The 16,247-nt window shown below is 40.0% G+C and overlaps 1 protein-coding gene across 1 annotated transcript in view; it reads right to left on the bottom strand.

Moving 5' to 3' along the window:
- The window catches only part of LOC142431689 (ran-specific GTPase-activating protein-like), a 166,357-nt gene that overhangs the window by 65,458 nt on the left and 84,652 nt on the right, over nt 1-16,247 (bottom strand). The window contains exons 3-4 of the mRNA XM_075536692.1: nt 14,587-14,614; nt 14,308-14,371 (exon numbers count right to left, since the gene is read on the bottom strand). Coding sequence (XP_075392807.1) covers nt 14,308-14,371; nt 14,587-14,614 — 92 coding nt within the window. The remainder of the gene's footprint in view (nt 1-14,307; nt 14,372-14,586; nt 14,615-16,247) is intronic.

Raw genomic sequence — 16,247 nt, 5'->3', positions numbered from 1 at the left:
GTAAATTTGTGATTTCTGTGAAGTGTCTATTTGGTAAGGTAGAGAATAGGGTTTTGATGAATGATAAGTACCGGCTACTGTGTTAGGAAAAATGATTACTGGGAAGACAGTTCTCCCCATGCAGCTATAAGCAACATAATAGAAGATGTGGACAAGGGGACATTTAGTGTAGAATGAGACTGTGGTTGTAGCAAGTATTCATATCTGGTACGTCGGAGACCTGGAAGAAGAACCTGGACATAGCTGAGTATTGGAAATACCAAGGCAAAGCATCTCTGTGCCATACAACATCATTTACCTAACAAGTAAATGAGGCCTCTCCTTCAGTTGATGCAGAAAGTATGTGTGACTCTTTTCTCCTTCTAGAAAACTCTGATAAATAGTATGAAAGAGAATAAATTCACACACATATGTGGCATATTGAGGGCTATCAGAAGAAGAAAAATGGTAGAGACTTTATGAAATACCAAATGCAGATAATCCGCTGCTGGGTAGAGCATGGAAGAGGGCATACCGCTCAGAGATGACACGGAAATCTCTGGGGGTGAAAGAACTCTGCCGGGTGTTTAAAGGAAAATGCAATTCCAGAATCAGCGGATACAGAGAGTTTTAAAAGACTGGGTTGAAATAGAAACATTCACTTGAAGAAATGAAAAATGCATGACTAAGCAGTTTCTCTCCCCTAATGCAGATGTATACCACCAGGGAGTTTACTCTGCAACACTGAGTTATCTGCTTGGAATGGGGAGCTGGCTCTGAGTTAAGTCCTCATATGGGCTTATTATGAGGAGCCCAGAGAGTGCTGTCAGGGAGGCATTGGATGACTAACTAAAAGATCTGCAGTTCAAACCCACAGGCTGCGATGAGAGAGGAAGAGGGACATAGCTGACCTTGTGCACGTTTATACCCTTGGAAACTATATAAGGTGGCTTAATTTGAATCACCAAGCAATAAGGGTTTTATCATTGTTGTTTCTGTTTTAATAGGAGCTTTGTAAGGGTGAGCTTGATACAACCACAGGCTAGTCTATTCCATCCCCTGGGTAAATTTTATCAGTGGCCAAGATCGACCCAACCCATTCGGAACAGTCCTAGCAGCCATTTTACTTTGTTTATCTTTTAATGGCTAGTAATAGCAGAGACCAGTAGTCTTCTGCTCATAAAGAGTTCTTCATCAGGAAAGAGCTTCCGCTATTCCAGGGAAACCAGCAGCACCAGGGGGCGAAAAAAGACCAAAATGAATAAATTTATAGGCAAGCCCATTGAATACTCTGAGTTGGGCACGTTTGTAAAGATCTTATTAGACACTTCTGATAAAACTGTTGGACTAGCTAATAGACCCTCCAGACCATCGGCACAGACTCCAGGGACAAAATTAAGCCCATACAGATGACAATCCTGAGATCCCAATCATCAGAGGAAAGGCTAGAAAGTGGATATAAAACTCACTTGTGAGAAGAAGCTGAACAAAACCAGAAAGTGAAGAGAAAAACAAGTAGGGGTGAGTTGTCAATTGTCCTGATAGATCAACACTCAGAGGCTCCCCTTGCCCAGGACTGTACAAATGCCCTCACAGGTCATGGGTGCCCAGAACCAGGTGATCCTCCTCTTTGTCCCCATCCTCTCACAGTGCCTGGAAGAGTATCCTGACTCCACCCTCTCCCATCCATAAGTTGGTGACATCACTGCCCCACACAGCCACTGTTCTACCTGAGTGTAGAGGTGTGCATTTGAGGACCAAGCATTTGGTACTTACCATATCTGGGTGTTCAAGCATGTGCTGTCTGTCTCCGTGGGCCCACAAAATGTTGGCTTGCCTCCAGCCACCCCTGGGCAGGTAGAAAATCATTCTTCAACCAGGTGCACTGACCTCAGGTACCTTCTATACCAGCAAGAATTCAGTCTGAGACCAGACATCCAGACTTCTGTCGCCTCCTGAAGTGGCAGAATGCTGGCCAACCTTGGGAACGCTTTCCCTAGCCACTTCTTTGGGAGCACCACCAGAGCGCTGTGCCTCACTTTTTTTTTTTTCTCCCACCTGTATTTGTATATTTTGGTCTTCCTTTGCCCCAGTGTCTCTCTTATTTTTCCCTGCCCACAGTTTTCTTTCAGTTTATTCATTTCACTCCATTATTATTATCTGTTCTTGCCCCATTGTTGTTATCTTTTCCCCTCCTTACTTTCACATTTTTTCTTTTTCTTTCTTTGTTTCCCCCCCCCCCTTTTTTTACGGGTATTGTTTTTGTTGTTGCCATTTGTTTTGACTCCCTTTCTTCTTTAAAAAAATTCTGGGTAATTTTTCATTTTTTACCTTTTGTTTTGTTATTGTTATTTCTTTTTTTCTTGTTGCATCAGAGGGGGACAGCAACTACGCCCACACTGACCACTGATACCCGTGCCTCCTGGAACACTCATTGTCCACGCTACCCATAGGGAAAGAGTGACCATGTCCTCTTGCACCACGTGATCAAAAATAGTTTCCAACAAGAGTCTCAAACACCCTCAGCTGCACTATATAAATAGAGGGATGTCTATGTATATATCCTATCCTCTATCACTATATAAATAGAGGGATATATATATATATCCTATCCTCTATCACACATACTAGAAGACACATGTTGAGCACCCAAAATCACACCATTACATATGCACCAATTAAATGTAAATAAAGCAACATCAGAGTGTCCTAGGGAAAACCAACGATCTGTTAAGAAACAAGGCAAAATAGCTCAAACACGTGACTAATATAGAGAGTCTGAAACCCTTTCTAAGGAAGAAATGGCATTCAAACGACCTGATAAGTAATTAAAACTAGTCAGTTTTAAAATTATGCTGAAAGGAATGAGAGAATGATTTAAGAAACCCCAGGCAAAATCATAGACAACACAAGTAAAATTGCAGGGGGATTGGGGGTGGGGTGGGGGTGGGGAATTCAGGGAAAACTGACAAAAATAAGTAAAAAAATAAAAATGATACAAAATCAGCAAGTAGAAATCCAGAAGATTACCACTAAGTTCCATAATAGATAAGGCATTCACGAGGACAAAAAGAATATAATTTAATCAATGGAAGGCAGAATTGATGTGCTTGAAAACAAATCTTCCAATACTCACCTGCTAGAGGAGCAATCAGAAAAAAGAACAATGGGGAAAAAATGAGGAAAACCTAAGAATTATGTATGACACCACCCAGAAAATCAACTGAAATGAAATCTGAATTCAAGAACAAGAAGTAGCAAAATGTACAGAGTAAATTGTTGAGAATTTGCTGGAAGAAACTATCTCTAATATTATGGAAGATATGAAGAGGTTCAACAAAACCCAAACAGAATAGTCTCCAAATGAGAATCACCAGGATATTTTAAAATAAAGCTTTTCAAACTAAAGACAAGGAAAGAATTTGGTAAGAAGCTTAAAATAATATAAATAGTTACCTACAAAGGAGAGCCAGTAATGCTAAGATCAGGTTTCCCAGCAGAAATTCTTCAGGCAAGACACAGAAAAACTAAATAACATAATCAAGTCATTTGGCCTCCTGGGCGTATGCAGAACGTTCTACATGACAGCAAGCAAATGCATATTCTTTTTCAGTGCACATTGAACACTCTTCAGGATAGAAAATAACTTAGGCCACAGAGTAGACTCAAGGGTTTTGGAAATATCCAAATACTACGAGGCATCCTAGATTGCAACATTATACAATTAAATATCAACAATGGAAAGGTCAAAAGAAAAATGTGATATATAGAAACTGATTAATATGATAATTCAAAACTACTGGATGACAAAAGAAATTAAAAAATGAACGTAATGAGAATGAAAACAATAAAATATCATTAAAACAAAGGAAAATAAATTCTTAAAGGGTCATTTATAACATTAAACACATGCATCAAAATAGAAGAAATACAAATCAAAATATTAATACAGCATCTCCAGAAATCAGATAAAAGAAAGTAGCAAAACAATATGACAATCACCAGAGGAAAAGACATAACAAAGATTAGAGTAAAATAAATAAAACAAAACAGAGCAATAAAAGTATCAGTGGTACAAGAAATTGATTATTTGAAAGCACTAATAAAACTGTCGAATCTAACAAAAGAAAATAAAATATAAATAACATGAATGTGAGATCCATTTGTTATGTCACAACAGAACCAACAAAAAAATTTTTAAATGTAATAGAGAATATGCTATAGAACTGTACTCTAACGAATTTGAAAACCTGGAAGAAATAAATGGATTTCCTGAAATATACTGCATTATTATTAGAATATTTGAACTAATAACAGAAGAAAAAATTGATCAGGTCATTAAAAAGCTCTCAACAAAAAGTACCAGCCCAGAGATCTTCACTAGAAATCCTACCAAACATTCGGAGGAGAGATGACATCAATTTTACTCAAACTATCCCAGAATGTAAGAAAGGGCAGACAACACCCAAATTCATGTTCTGAATGAACATAGTCCTGATATCCAAACTAAGCAGAGAGATCACTAAAAAAGAAAATGATATGCCAATATCCCTCATTAAAATAGATACAAACATTCTCAACAAAATCCTATCCAACAGAACCCCAAAACATAGATAGAAAGTAGTACATGAAGACCATCTGGAGGCGGAGGGGTAGAAGGGAGGGGGAGACAAGGACCCAGTGTGGGATGGACGGCCGATTAATTTCAAAGGATTATCTGGAATGAATCGTGAATACGGTGTGCACTATAGTACTGATGAACCAAGCAAACTCACTCTAGTTTGAACCATTTCTTTTATTTATTATTATTATTTAATTTTAGGTAAGCAGGACCCAAGATAGGGAAACTCTGAAAGAAATAGGAACTGGGCTGGTGATTTTAACATGTCGTACTTTTTCATTAACCTTTAAAAAAAATCCAGAGGGATTCATATCAGATTTGCAAGGAGAGTTCAACATTAGACAATCAATGTTATCCACAACATAAATAAACACAGGGGGGAGGGGAGCTCCATATGATTCTATCAGGTGATTTACAAAAGCATTTGACTAGATCCCAAACCCTTTTATGATAAAATGCTCAATATGATAAGAATCTACTTGCCCATACATATTTGGCACTGTTTCTCTGCTGGTCTCATGATCTCGGTGCTACAGTCTCTGTTGCCTCCTCCACTTCTGGCAGGGATCTCACGCACTCCTTGTGACTTTTGTGACTTTCTTTCTCGACGGTCTCATGACTCTTCTCCCTGCCTTAGAGATGGCTACTTTTATACCCAGTCTAATGGTAAAACAACCAACTTCTGAGTGACAGTGCTCTCCATCTTCTTTTCATGATTCCACTGAGTGATGGGGAGTTACAAGTATAGGAATTGGAAAGCAATACCAAGTGAACTTCACTTCATCAGCACAGCCAAGGCTTTTGCTACCGTAGCTTTCTGTCTCCTGTGAACAATGACGCACAAGCTCTGGGGGAGACACAGCAAAATGAGAGGAAATGCATTTAGAAGAACTATAATTTATTTCTTCAGGAAAAAATATGAAGAGTTTTTCACATTCATATAATAAGAACAGGTTGTACTATATGAAAAAAATAACAAGTAAACCAAAATGAATCATTTAAAATTTTACAATGTGATAGTCAAATTAAAAGTATAAGTTAAAGTCTTAACAAATATTAATAAAATGTCTCAAAATATAGAGCAAACTGGTAGAAAAGAGAGGAAAGTTTTAAGAGGCATAATCCATCCGTCTCGAGAGCGATCGATGGCACTCTGAAAAACATGACCAGAAAGGTATCGCAGAAAAAGGAGAAGGAAATTTCCTCAAACTGAACCTATCCAGAGCCTTTGGATTAACAGGGTCCACTGATTTTTGGAGGCATAAATAGAAAAAGACCTACATATCCATGTGTCCCCCACACATTTAAAAACAATACATGTGAAAAGGAGCATTGGATGATTCGGTGACAGAATCCTCACCTTGTTTGGAAGGTGTCTGGATTTGATTCTTGGCCAAAGTACACAAACGTATTCTCTCCATGGAGTGCTGAATAGTCTATGATGCTAAACAGATTTTAGCTCAGTTTTCAGGTAAAGGTGGATGAGGAAGAATGGGCTGGCAATCCACTTCCCCAAACCAGTGAACACACTAGGGACACCAAGAGGCCCGTTTCGCAGTCTATCATGGTATTGCCTCACGACCAAAAATATTTCATTCCCTTGTTACTCTGGGTCGGTGGCTAACCCAATGGCAGTTCACAGTAAATGTTAAGAGAGATTTATCAAAGCTTCTAGAAATAAACAACAAATTCAATGGACACATACCTTTCATTGGCAGTACTAGACACGAGAAGCAGAAACTAAAGGTTCTAAAGAAAAATTATTTTTAGTTGGGTGTGCCTAGTTTGGCCCTTTAATGCATTCTTGCTCTTGGCTTTCCAAGGGATTTACCAATGAAAGATACCGGAAGGAAAGTGACAGGGATAATGAATCCAAGATATTTATTCCTTCACTGTATGCCCTTCCAGATACTTACGGGCTGGCTCTGTCTCTCTGTCCACAACTATAGCTCCTGTCAGAAAGGTTTCTCCCTACATCTATTGTCTTCTCAGGCTTCCAAAGGAAGCATCTCCCTGCTCTTGCTAACCCTCGTTCATAAATCTTGTCCACGTCTTTGTAATTATCAGTATTCAACTCTCTTCAATTACGGCTGGTTCTATCAAGCAGTCTGATGCAGAGTGCCTCATTTCAAGCCTTGAAATTCATATTCTCCCAAGCTATAAAGAATCCAACAAACTGAGATTTGTGAGTGTTCTCTATGGTTGTGCGGGGAACGGAGAGGATAATAAAAAATAAAATGATATCTTACAAATCTAAAAAGGAAGGACATGAGAGGAGTGGAACAGTGCCACAAGATTAATTGTTTGTCATTTGTATTAAAGAGAAGGAGAGCTTCTAGAATTTACATTTAGAGTAAACCAGAGTGGCAACACTGAAATATTATACAATATGCCCAGAAAATTCCTTTCTGCAAAGTTAGGGTTTTGAGTTGGTAATGGATTCATAACCGCTTGAAATGACAAGAGAGGGAAAACCACACTCAATCTTTTAAATACCTGACTTTACCCCTAGATTAATTATTCCAAAGTGGTTGGTCATCTGTCCAGTATATGTAATAAGCTACTAAATATTTAAAGTCATACTCCTCCTTTTTAGTGTACTATTCAAAGGGTAGTGCTGAGAGATGGTTGGAAGATGCTGTTGACATTTCAGCTTCCTATAGGGAACTAAAGTCCAAAGGCTCTTATCCCTTGACTCTTAACAGAGCACTTCTCCTGAGTATTAAATGGAGGATCCCCAAAGATAGCAGTATAGTATCCTGCTGGCCCTTCAGGCGTAAGTGCTATTCAAGGGTCTTTTCTCTAACCTCCAGGCTTTGAGTGTAACAGGGACATAACTGCTTCACACAATTAAACATGAGTGGCTTTCATATGTTAATACATCCAGTTTTCCCCCCCTCCTTTGGATAATCAAACCCATTGTGATATGGATCCAAATGTATTTCAATGCATCTTGTTGTTGTTGGGCACCATCCGGTCAGTTCCAACTCATAGCGACCCTATTTATAAGAGAAGGAAACACTACGCACTCTTGTGGCAGCCTCACAAGGTTTCCTCTGCCTGAGCCCATTGCTGCAGCCACTCTGTCGATCCATCTGCTGCAGGCCTTCCTCTGTTTGGCAGCCCCGCTACTTCACCAAGAACCTGGCTTCAGGGACTTGTCTCCCTTAACAGCATGTCAATGTATGTAGCATACATCACATTTCAAAAAGAATACAGTCACAGAACCCAAACTCCAGAAAACTATGAATAGCCTTTAGTATATAATAAATACAGCAGAAATGTGGATATTATTAAGAAAAAATGAAATTATTTATGATATAGAAAAAGCTATATAGTCATATTTTAAAATATATAAAATTGGATCCTTACACTGAATATCATAATATTCCAAATAGGTTTTAAGTTTTTTAGTGTTTAAAAGCTAATAGTTTACTAAATTATAATTTTAAAGTAAAAGAGAACAAAAGTTATTTGCATTTTAATATATAAAATCCAGAAACAAAGAAAACATGTTTTCTATATCTAAACACATAAATTCAACAAAAAATGTGAGCATGACAGAAAATAGAGCCTAACCAAATAGCCAAATGTTAAATAGAATACAATATTTGTATTTTTACTAGGAAGATATTGGATTCATATGTCTTATATTAGTACCATTTTTAAATGGGAAGGAAAGCCAGAAATATGAACCAATTTCACAGAAAAGTAAATACAAATATCTTTTAAAGAAATTCAAATGATAATAAAAATAAATACACAAACAAGAAAAAGGTTAAGGAAAGTAAAAATGAACTGACTTTTCTCACATATCAGACCAAAAAAAAGAACAAACATAGAAACGCTTAAAAAGATGCTCTTTTGGTGATTCTTTGGGAAACAATAATGACACGTGACATTAACATAGGATAACAACATTGTAGGTGAAGCAAAATCATGAATGCCTTTATCCTTTCAGTCAACAATCCCCTTTCTAGAGATTTAATTTACGGGTGCACTGGCAAAAATATGAAAAGCCATCGTAAGCGTCCATTCACTGCAAGTCTGTGTTTGTTGTGTCAAGTCAGCCCATGACATGCCCACGCAGCACTCTCAGTAATAGCAAACCATACCCTGCTCAGTAAGGAGCTGGTTAAACAAATTATAGTGAACATGGAGTAACGTGCAGCTGCTGTAGTTAGACATACACTATATACCACGATCTCTGAGACATCTTCAAGAGGTTGTTTTTTTTAATATTAGTATGGTTGTTGTGCTGTTGTGGTTAGAAACAAAACAACTCACTACCATCACATGGATTGCAATTCACAGCAATACCACAGGACAGGATAGGTTGTCTCCGTGGTTTTCTGAGACTCTTTAAGGGAGGAGGAAATGTTCTCTTTCTCCTGAGGAGCCAATGGTAGTTTCCGACTGCTTATCCTGGAGCCTGCAGCCCACTCCGTAACTACTACACCGCCAGAGTGGTGCCAAGTCACTTACACCTCATAGGGGACTTTGAATGACAGTAGATCTACCCCTATCATGTTTTCTAGAGTACACTCTATACTAAAGCAGTTTTCTACATCTTTATCCCATGAAGCTACCAGGTGAGTTTGATCTGTCAACCTTTCAGTTAACAACCAAGCCCTTTACTGTTGAGCCACCTGAGATCCTTGGTAATGTGACACTGTGCCCTGTAACAGTAACAGGCAGGTCACCCCCCGCCTGGTCAGGAATGGGTTCCCTGTTACAATCACAGGCAGCTCACCCTCCCGCCCAGTCAGGAATGGGTGCCCTGTAACAATAACAGGCAGCTCACCCCCACTACCACCCCCCACCCCCGTTCAGAAATGGAAAATTTTAAAATTGCAGCCTGAAACAGGTGTAGCCCAGCCCAGGATGTTTACGCTCCAAGAAGCAGCCTAGCCTACCTACAGTATCGGCTGGCAGACCACTGGGGACAAACTGACCTTAAATGTAGAACTTACTTTGTTAGACTTAAAAACTGTTTTGTTTCACTTTTCTGAGAATGCTTTGCCAGTTTCACACAAGAACTTGCCTTCCCCCTCCCCTTGCTTGGCAAGACGCCCCACAAGGAAGTATAATAACTTCTCTTTTGATGCTGTTCGGGGCTCTCGCCTTACTGACTGAGCCTGCCTCAGTTGCTGGTGAGAACCCAGATTTGAATCTGTCTGAATAAAGCTTTACTGTTTCCATCTCTGTTTCAGTGAATGGTCTGGGTGAGGGTCTCACTCGCTAACAGGTAATATAGTTGGTACCATATGAATAAAAGAAATATCTTCACATTTTTGAAGGTCACACACACACAGGAGTAAAAAACCATTGTTACTATGCTTCCAGTTTCCACATGTATGGGTTTATTTCAGAAGAAACATTGTGGGAAAGGCCAGTCCCCACCCAGTTAACCATGGGTTCAATAAGCACAATTGTACGGATGAGATATATAAGGATTATAATAAAGTCATAGAGAATAAGGAGGATAGAAGAGAGATTGAAATAATGGAGTCAGACACATTTCATAGTAACATGCTCATCTCCTGGATGGCCATGATCTCAATAGCCAGGTCCATTCAGGGCAAGAGCCAGAGAGAGAACAGGAGAAGCGAGCAGGAGAGAGATTTATTGCCAGCCAAGGCTTATATCTACTTTGGGGACATGATTATAGAAAACCACACACATCACAGAAAGGGGATGTACAATAGGCATAAGGAGGACAGGAAGGGGATGAGCTAGGGATGTGCACATGATAGGAAGGGGAGGATATATATGTGGCAAGATGGGTGGACTCTTGATTCATGATGGCACCCTTGAGTGGGCCTGACCTCCCTGGGCTCTTCTTCAGGGAAACAATCTACTACTATCCTTATCAGATGGGAGGAGGCCCACTTAGGGTGGGGCAGATTATACAGTCTGATTGCTCTAGATGGCTGATAACCGGCTCAGGGAGAATAACCCCTGACCTACTTCTGCTGCTCTCCAAGTGTAGTCATTTGCCCTGTGTAGCAAGCAGCTAAGTTTGGCATATATTTGGGGTAGTCAACTTGGGAGAAATTGTTTGACCTCTCAGGGGAAAGACATACCTCGGTCCTTGGCTTTGCACTCGAAAGAATTCATGCCAAAGCCTGGTTCGTGATCCAAGTGAGTTTTATGAGAGTTAGAAGAAGTTTCAGGTTTACACAGGCACCCAGAGGGCCGCTCACCTGTGCAGCCTCTCTACAAGCTGCCCGGAAAGTCACGTGATAGGTTCCTGGCTCCTGCCTTTTCAATTATTCCGCAGGAGGTGTGGTGGATGACCCTAGTTGACCCCTTTGGCTGAATTGAATTTACCTGGCCTAGGTGGGCCAATCCAGGCCCAGCACCCACCCAGGTGTACCTGGCCTTTCTGGCCTGAAACCTGAGCCTCTGAGCATGCGCAGTATACCACTCCTTCTCAGGCCGGGCCAGGAGCTTGGACCTGTGGGCATGTGTAATGGACGCCCCAGTCCCTAAGCTAAACTACCTAACAAAATCTTTCTGTTTCCCACAAAGCATGTTTAATCAGATCATGTCTGTGATTCACTATATGGCTGTAGACAGATTCTCTCAGTAATAAATACACTTTTCTTCATCTTGTTCATTGCTCACTCACTGCCTTGAGTCAATTCCAACTCACAGCAATCCTACCGGACAGAAAACAACTGCCTCTTTGGGTTTCTGAGGCTGTAAATGTTTATGGAAGCAGCAAGTCCCATGTTTGTCCTGCAGAGCAGCCGGTTGGTTCAGACTGCAAACGTGTGGTTCGTAGCCCAACACACAATGCACGACACCACCAGGACACCTCCAGTCTTCTTTTGGAAGGGCGCCTTCTGGAAGACAAAAGGTCTCAAATAAAACAGTGACTTCAGAGTCGATTTGCTGGACTACTTCTATTCAAGGCAGAGAGCACAATACTGAAGACGATGACAATCATTTCCAAGATTCCAAATGGGTAATCTTGATAGATTTCCTAGAAGGACACAGGATGATCTCAGGAGCCTGTTATGTATGAAGAAGATTTATGAAAATGGAGAACTGTATTGTTTAGGAAAAGGCCAGAAATATTGTGCTGAGAAAAATTTTCCCATAACAATAATATACCTGCTCATTCTTTAAAGTAGTAAGGGCTACCTTATTAGATTTTGTGGGAAACCTTTCCCCTTCCACCCCAATCTTGCCCCTTCAGACTTATTTTTGTCCCCCCAAATTCAAAGAACATTTAAATGAAACATGATTGGATTCATTCAAGGATGCCAAATTGCTGTTTGACACGGTGTAAATTGAAGCCCAAAGATCCCTTCAGGAAAGGGTTCGAGGGTTGGAAGCACTGCTTTTGGCAGTGGAAAGGCTTGCATAGTGGATATATTTTTAAAGTTTTGTTTAATAAAGGTTTTATAATTTTGTAATTGGGGGTGTAGAAGCCCTGATGGTGTAGTGGGTTATGCAATAGGTTGCTAACCTCAAAGTCAAAAGTTCAAGTCCACAAGCAGATGCATGGGAAGTAGATGAAGCTTTCTGTACCTGTACAGATTTACAGGCTTGGAGATCCAAAAGCAGTTGTATTCTGTCCTATAAAGTTGACTAAGGTGAGGTAAGTGCCTTTGAGTTTTAGGATTTTGTAGTGATATATTTTTCAATGTATAAAAAAGGAAGAATAAAAAATTGTACTGGTAATGTATCACTCAGCTGTTACTGTTGTTAGCTGCCCTCCCGTTTGTTCTGATTCTTGACACTTTATGTACAAAACAAAATACTGCCAATTCTGAGCAATCTTCACAGTCGTAATCTTTGAGCCCATTGTTGCAACCCTGGTGTCCGTTCCTCTCCTTGAGGTTTCCTCTCTTTACTGACTCTCTAATTGACCAAGAACGACGTTCTTTTCCACAGACAGGTCTCTCCTGGTAGTCTGTGGGAACTCCATGAGACATCTACCTTCTGAAGAGCAGCCGCCTCCCTCCACAAAGCATCTGTTCCTTCTTCTAGAAGTCCAAACCCACTGCCATCGAATAGATTCTGACTCACTGCTACTTCATTTCTGAGAAAATGTGTCTCTATGAGAGCACATGGTATCATCGTTCTTCTGTGGAGTGACGAGTGGGTTTGAACTACTGACTTTACGACTAGTAGTCTAACACGGTAGCTCCACCAGGGCATCTCCTAGTACTTTCGATATTCTTCACCAAACAATGATTCAAATGTATCAATTCTTCTCCAGGATTTCTTATTCATTATCCAACATGCTCATGCATATGTTATTGTTACTGTTATTGTGAAGTGTGATCTAAACAGCTCCGAGCCAGAGGGACCCTGTGTACAACAGACTGAAACTCTGCCCGGTCCTGCAGCAGATCATCTTTGGATCTCTTGACTGCTGCTTTCATGAGCATTGATTGTGGATCCAAGCAAGACAAAATCCTTGACAACTTCAATCTTTTCTCCATTTATCATCATGTTACTTATTGGGCCAGTTGTACGGATTTTAGTCATCTTTTCATTGAGTTGTAATTGATACTGAAGGATGCTGTGTCCTCTTTTCACTTTCAGCAAGCAAGTTTGTGTCATCTGCATATTTCAGGTTGTCAATAAGACTTCCACCAATCCTGATGTCCCATTCCTCTTCATATAATTCAGTTTCTCTGGTTATTTACTCTACATACAGATTGAAAAAATACAGTGAGAGAATACAACCCTGACACACACCTTTCCTGGTTTTAAACCATGCCATATTCCATCTTATTCCCACACTTGCCTCTGATACATGTACAAGTGCCAGATGAACACAATGGTGTGACCCAGTTTTCCCATTCTTATCAAGGCTGTCCAGTTTGTTATGATCCACACATATGAAACCTTGGCATAGCCAATAAAACACAAATAAACATCTGTCTGACATTGTCTGCTTAGAGCTAAGATCCATCTGACATCAGAAATGATATCCATTTTTCCTTTTCTGAATCCAGCCTGATTTATGTCAGCTCCCTGTTGATGCATGGCAGCAACCATTGTTGGACTATACTCAGCAAAATTTTACTTGCATATGACAACAATGATATTGTTCTCCAATTTGAGCCATCTGTTGGGTCATCTTTCTTTGGATTAAGTACAAATTTGGATCTCTTCCAGTCAGTTGGCTCAGTAGCTATCTTTCCAAATTCCCTGGCACAGATGAGTTAGTGCTTTCAGTGTTTCATTAGCTTGTTGAAACATCTCAACACTGGGTTCTTGTATTTGACTGAAGCTTTCAGTGAATCTTGAATGTCTTCCTTCGGCACCACTGATTTTTGCTTATATAATACCTCTTGAAATGGTTGACTCCTGATAAATTGTTTTTGATACAGTGACTCAACATTCTTTCCATCCCCTCTTGATGCTTCCTGCATCATTCAATATTTTGCCCATAGAATCTTCATAATTCATCTTCCTGCATCATTCAATATTTTGCCCATAGGATCTTTCAAGATTTTTTTCTTGAGTCTTTCTGTTTCAGACATGCTGAGTGTGTTCTTTTTTTGTTTCCTAAAAATTTTGCAAATTTCATTATAATATTTGATTTTGTCTTCCTGAGTTGCCCTTTGAAACTTTCTAGTCATCTCCTCGAATTCTCATTTCTTTCATTAAGAGCAAGTTTCAGAGTCGCTCCTGACATCCACATTCATCTTTTCTTTTTTCCCTGCATTCCTTTTTACCTTTCACTTTCTTCATAAGTGTTTTTGATGTCATCCCACAGCTCATCAGCAAGGAACAGCTCACCTAACGGGAGACAAAAAGGAAGTATCTCTTTTTTCAGCATCAAAGAAACAAAAACAAATGAACAACATTTTAAAAAATGAATCCATACAGAGTTCGTGTCAGACAAGAGGTTGTGAACAGCTTCCAAATTTCTGAACGTTGCCCTGGAGTCAAGGTTAGGGGACAGGGGATAAATAGAATGGTCCATCTTGCTCATAGCCAAGGGATCACAATACCTGTGTCAACCTTTAAGGCTTCCTTGAACTGAAAGGCAAGGGAGGGATATTAGAAGCTTACCATAACATTCCATAAGATTTGGAAGAAAGAATATAGTTTCTTTCAAAATAGCCTGATATGGGTTCATGGAGCTCCACTGGGCAGGGAGTCGAGATGGTTTTAACAACCAGAAATTTCAGACAGTTGTGTTATCTTTTGTAAGTAGAGGGCAGGAGTAACTTCATCAATGTCTGCATTTGGAATCACCTGACTATTGATTTACCAAGAGACATAGCTATACCTGTCTCAAGAAACCAGTTATATATCCACAAGGTAGGTACTCTTATAGCCATCTAACCAATTAAGGATCTAGTTCCACATCTGGTTTTGTCCCCTAGGTCAGTCGGAGACCAGGATGACCTTTTTTCTTTTCATGCAGCCCCACATTTATCTGCAGATCAAAGGGAGAAAAATTGGCAATTACTAGTTTGACCATCCCTGTTGTGTCAATGCTACTTTGTTACACACCCTCCCCCCAAAGGAAAAGTGTAGCTCTTGTCACTGAAAGGATTGCGAGTCATGTTGTAACTTGATCTAGAGCTCCCCAAATCCCCACTGTGACTCCACAACTCTGAGTCTTTTTCTTAAACCCCTTTCAGGTTATATAAATGTGCATGAATATTGAGCAGACCAGTTTCCCAGAAGCCCAGATAATTATAGGTCAGATACCATGAGTAGACAGTGTAGTTCATGCTGGGAGCCTGGGTTTCCCCAGACCTAATTCTCAATCACTTTCTGTACTGATAATTGGACCCAACAGGACCATTACAAATCATTTCTCTCTCTCCAGTATCCTTCTGTACCATCTAAAGGGTCAGTTTAGGGCATAATTAAGTCAATTACTTTCTGAAAGGCTACCATGACAATCATTATAGAAAATGATAGCAGGTCCCGCTCATGCTGTTGGAATTATTAGCTTGTCTCTCTCAAGGTTCATGGGGACAAAAGATCAAAAAAGATAGAGGTATTCGGTTGTTCATTTATTCATTCGCTTATTCTTTCATTTGTGTCTGTGTGTGGATGTGGATGTTATGTAATCTATGAGCCAGAAAGTAAGAGGCATTTATTTTTATGGGTCTTACAGCTTAGTGAAGAAGAATGTAAATTTAATAGTGATAATGATAAATACGTGTAAACTATGCAATTGAAAAAATGTGTGCGATGCAATGAGACAGGACAAACTAGACCAGTTTTAGATTGTGAGTCCCAGAAAGATCTACTTTAAACTCAGTTAAGCAGGAGAAGCAGGAGCCACACAGGGAGAGATGGCTGCCTTTACACAAACCGGTCTTTGTGATGAGAGTTAACAAGAAGCCAATTGGACAAACGACCCTTAGGAAAGATGGAGACACGCATGCATTCAGACTTGAACAGAGGACAGTAGTCCAGCAGACAGGTCATTGAGGATAAGATCTAACGATCAGCTAAGTGAAGGAATATGGTTAAGTGAGGGGATATGGAGCCACACAGAGGGCATGGAAGTGGACATAAGGTATTTCCATTCTGAAATGACTAGCCACACTGATACATTTTTTATGTAGGCAGGGCATGGAGCTGGGACTAGAGTGTACTGCATACTGTGGACCAGTGTGGTCTCTGCACGTTAGCTCACACTACAGAA

The sequence above is a fragment of the Tenrec ecaudatus genome, chromosome 18 (assembly GCF_050624435.1).
Source record: "Tenrec ecaudatus isolate mTenEca1 chromosome 18, mTenEca1.hap1, whole genome shotgun sequence".
Lineage (NCBI taxonomy): Eukaryota > Metazoa > Chordata > Mammalia > Afrosoricida > Tenrecidae > Tenrec > Tenrec ecaudatus.
This window is presented reverse-complemented; position numbering and strand designations above follow the sequence as displayed.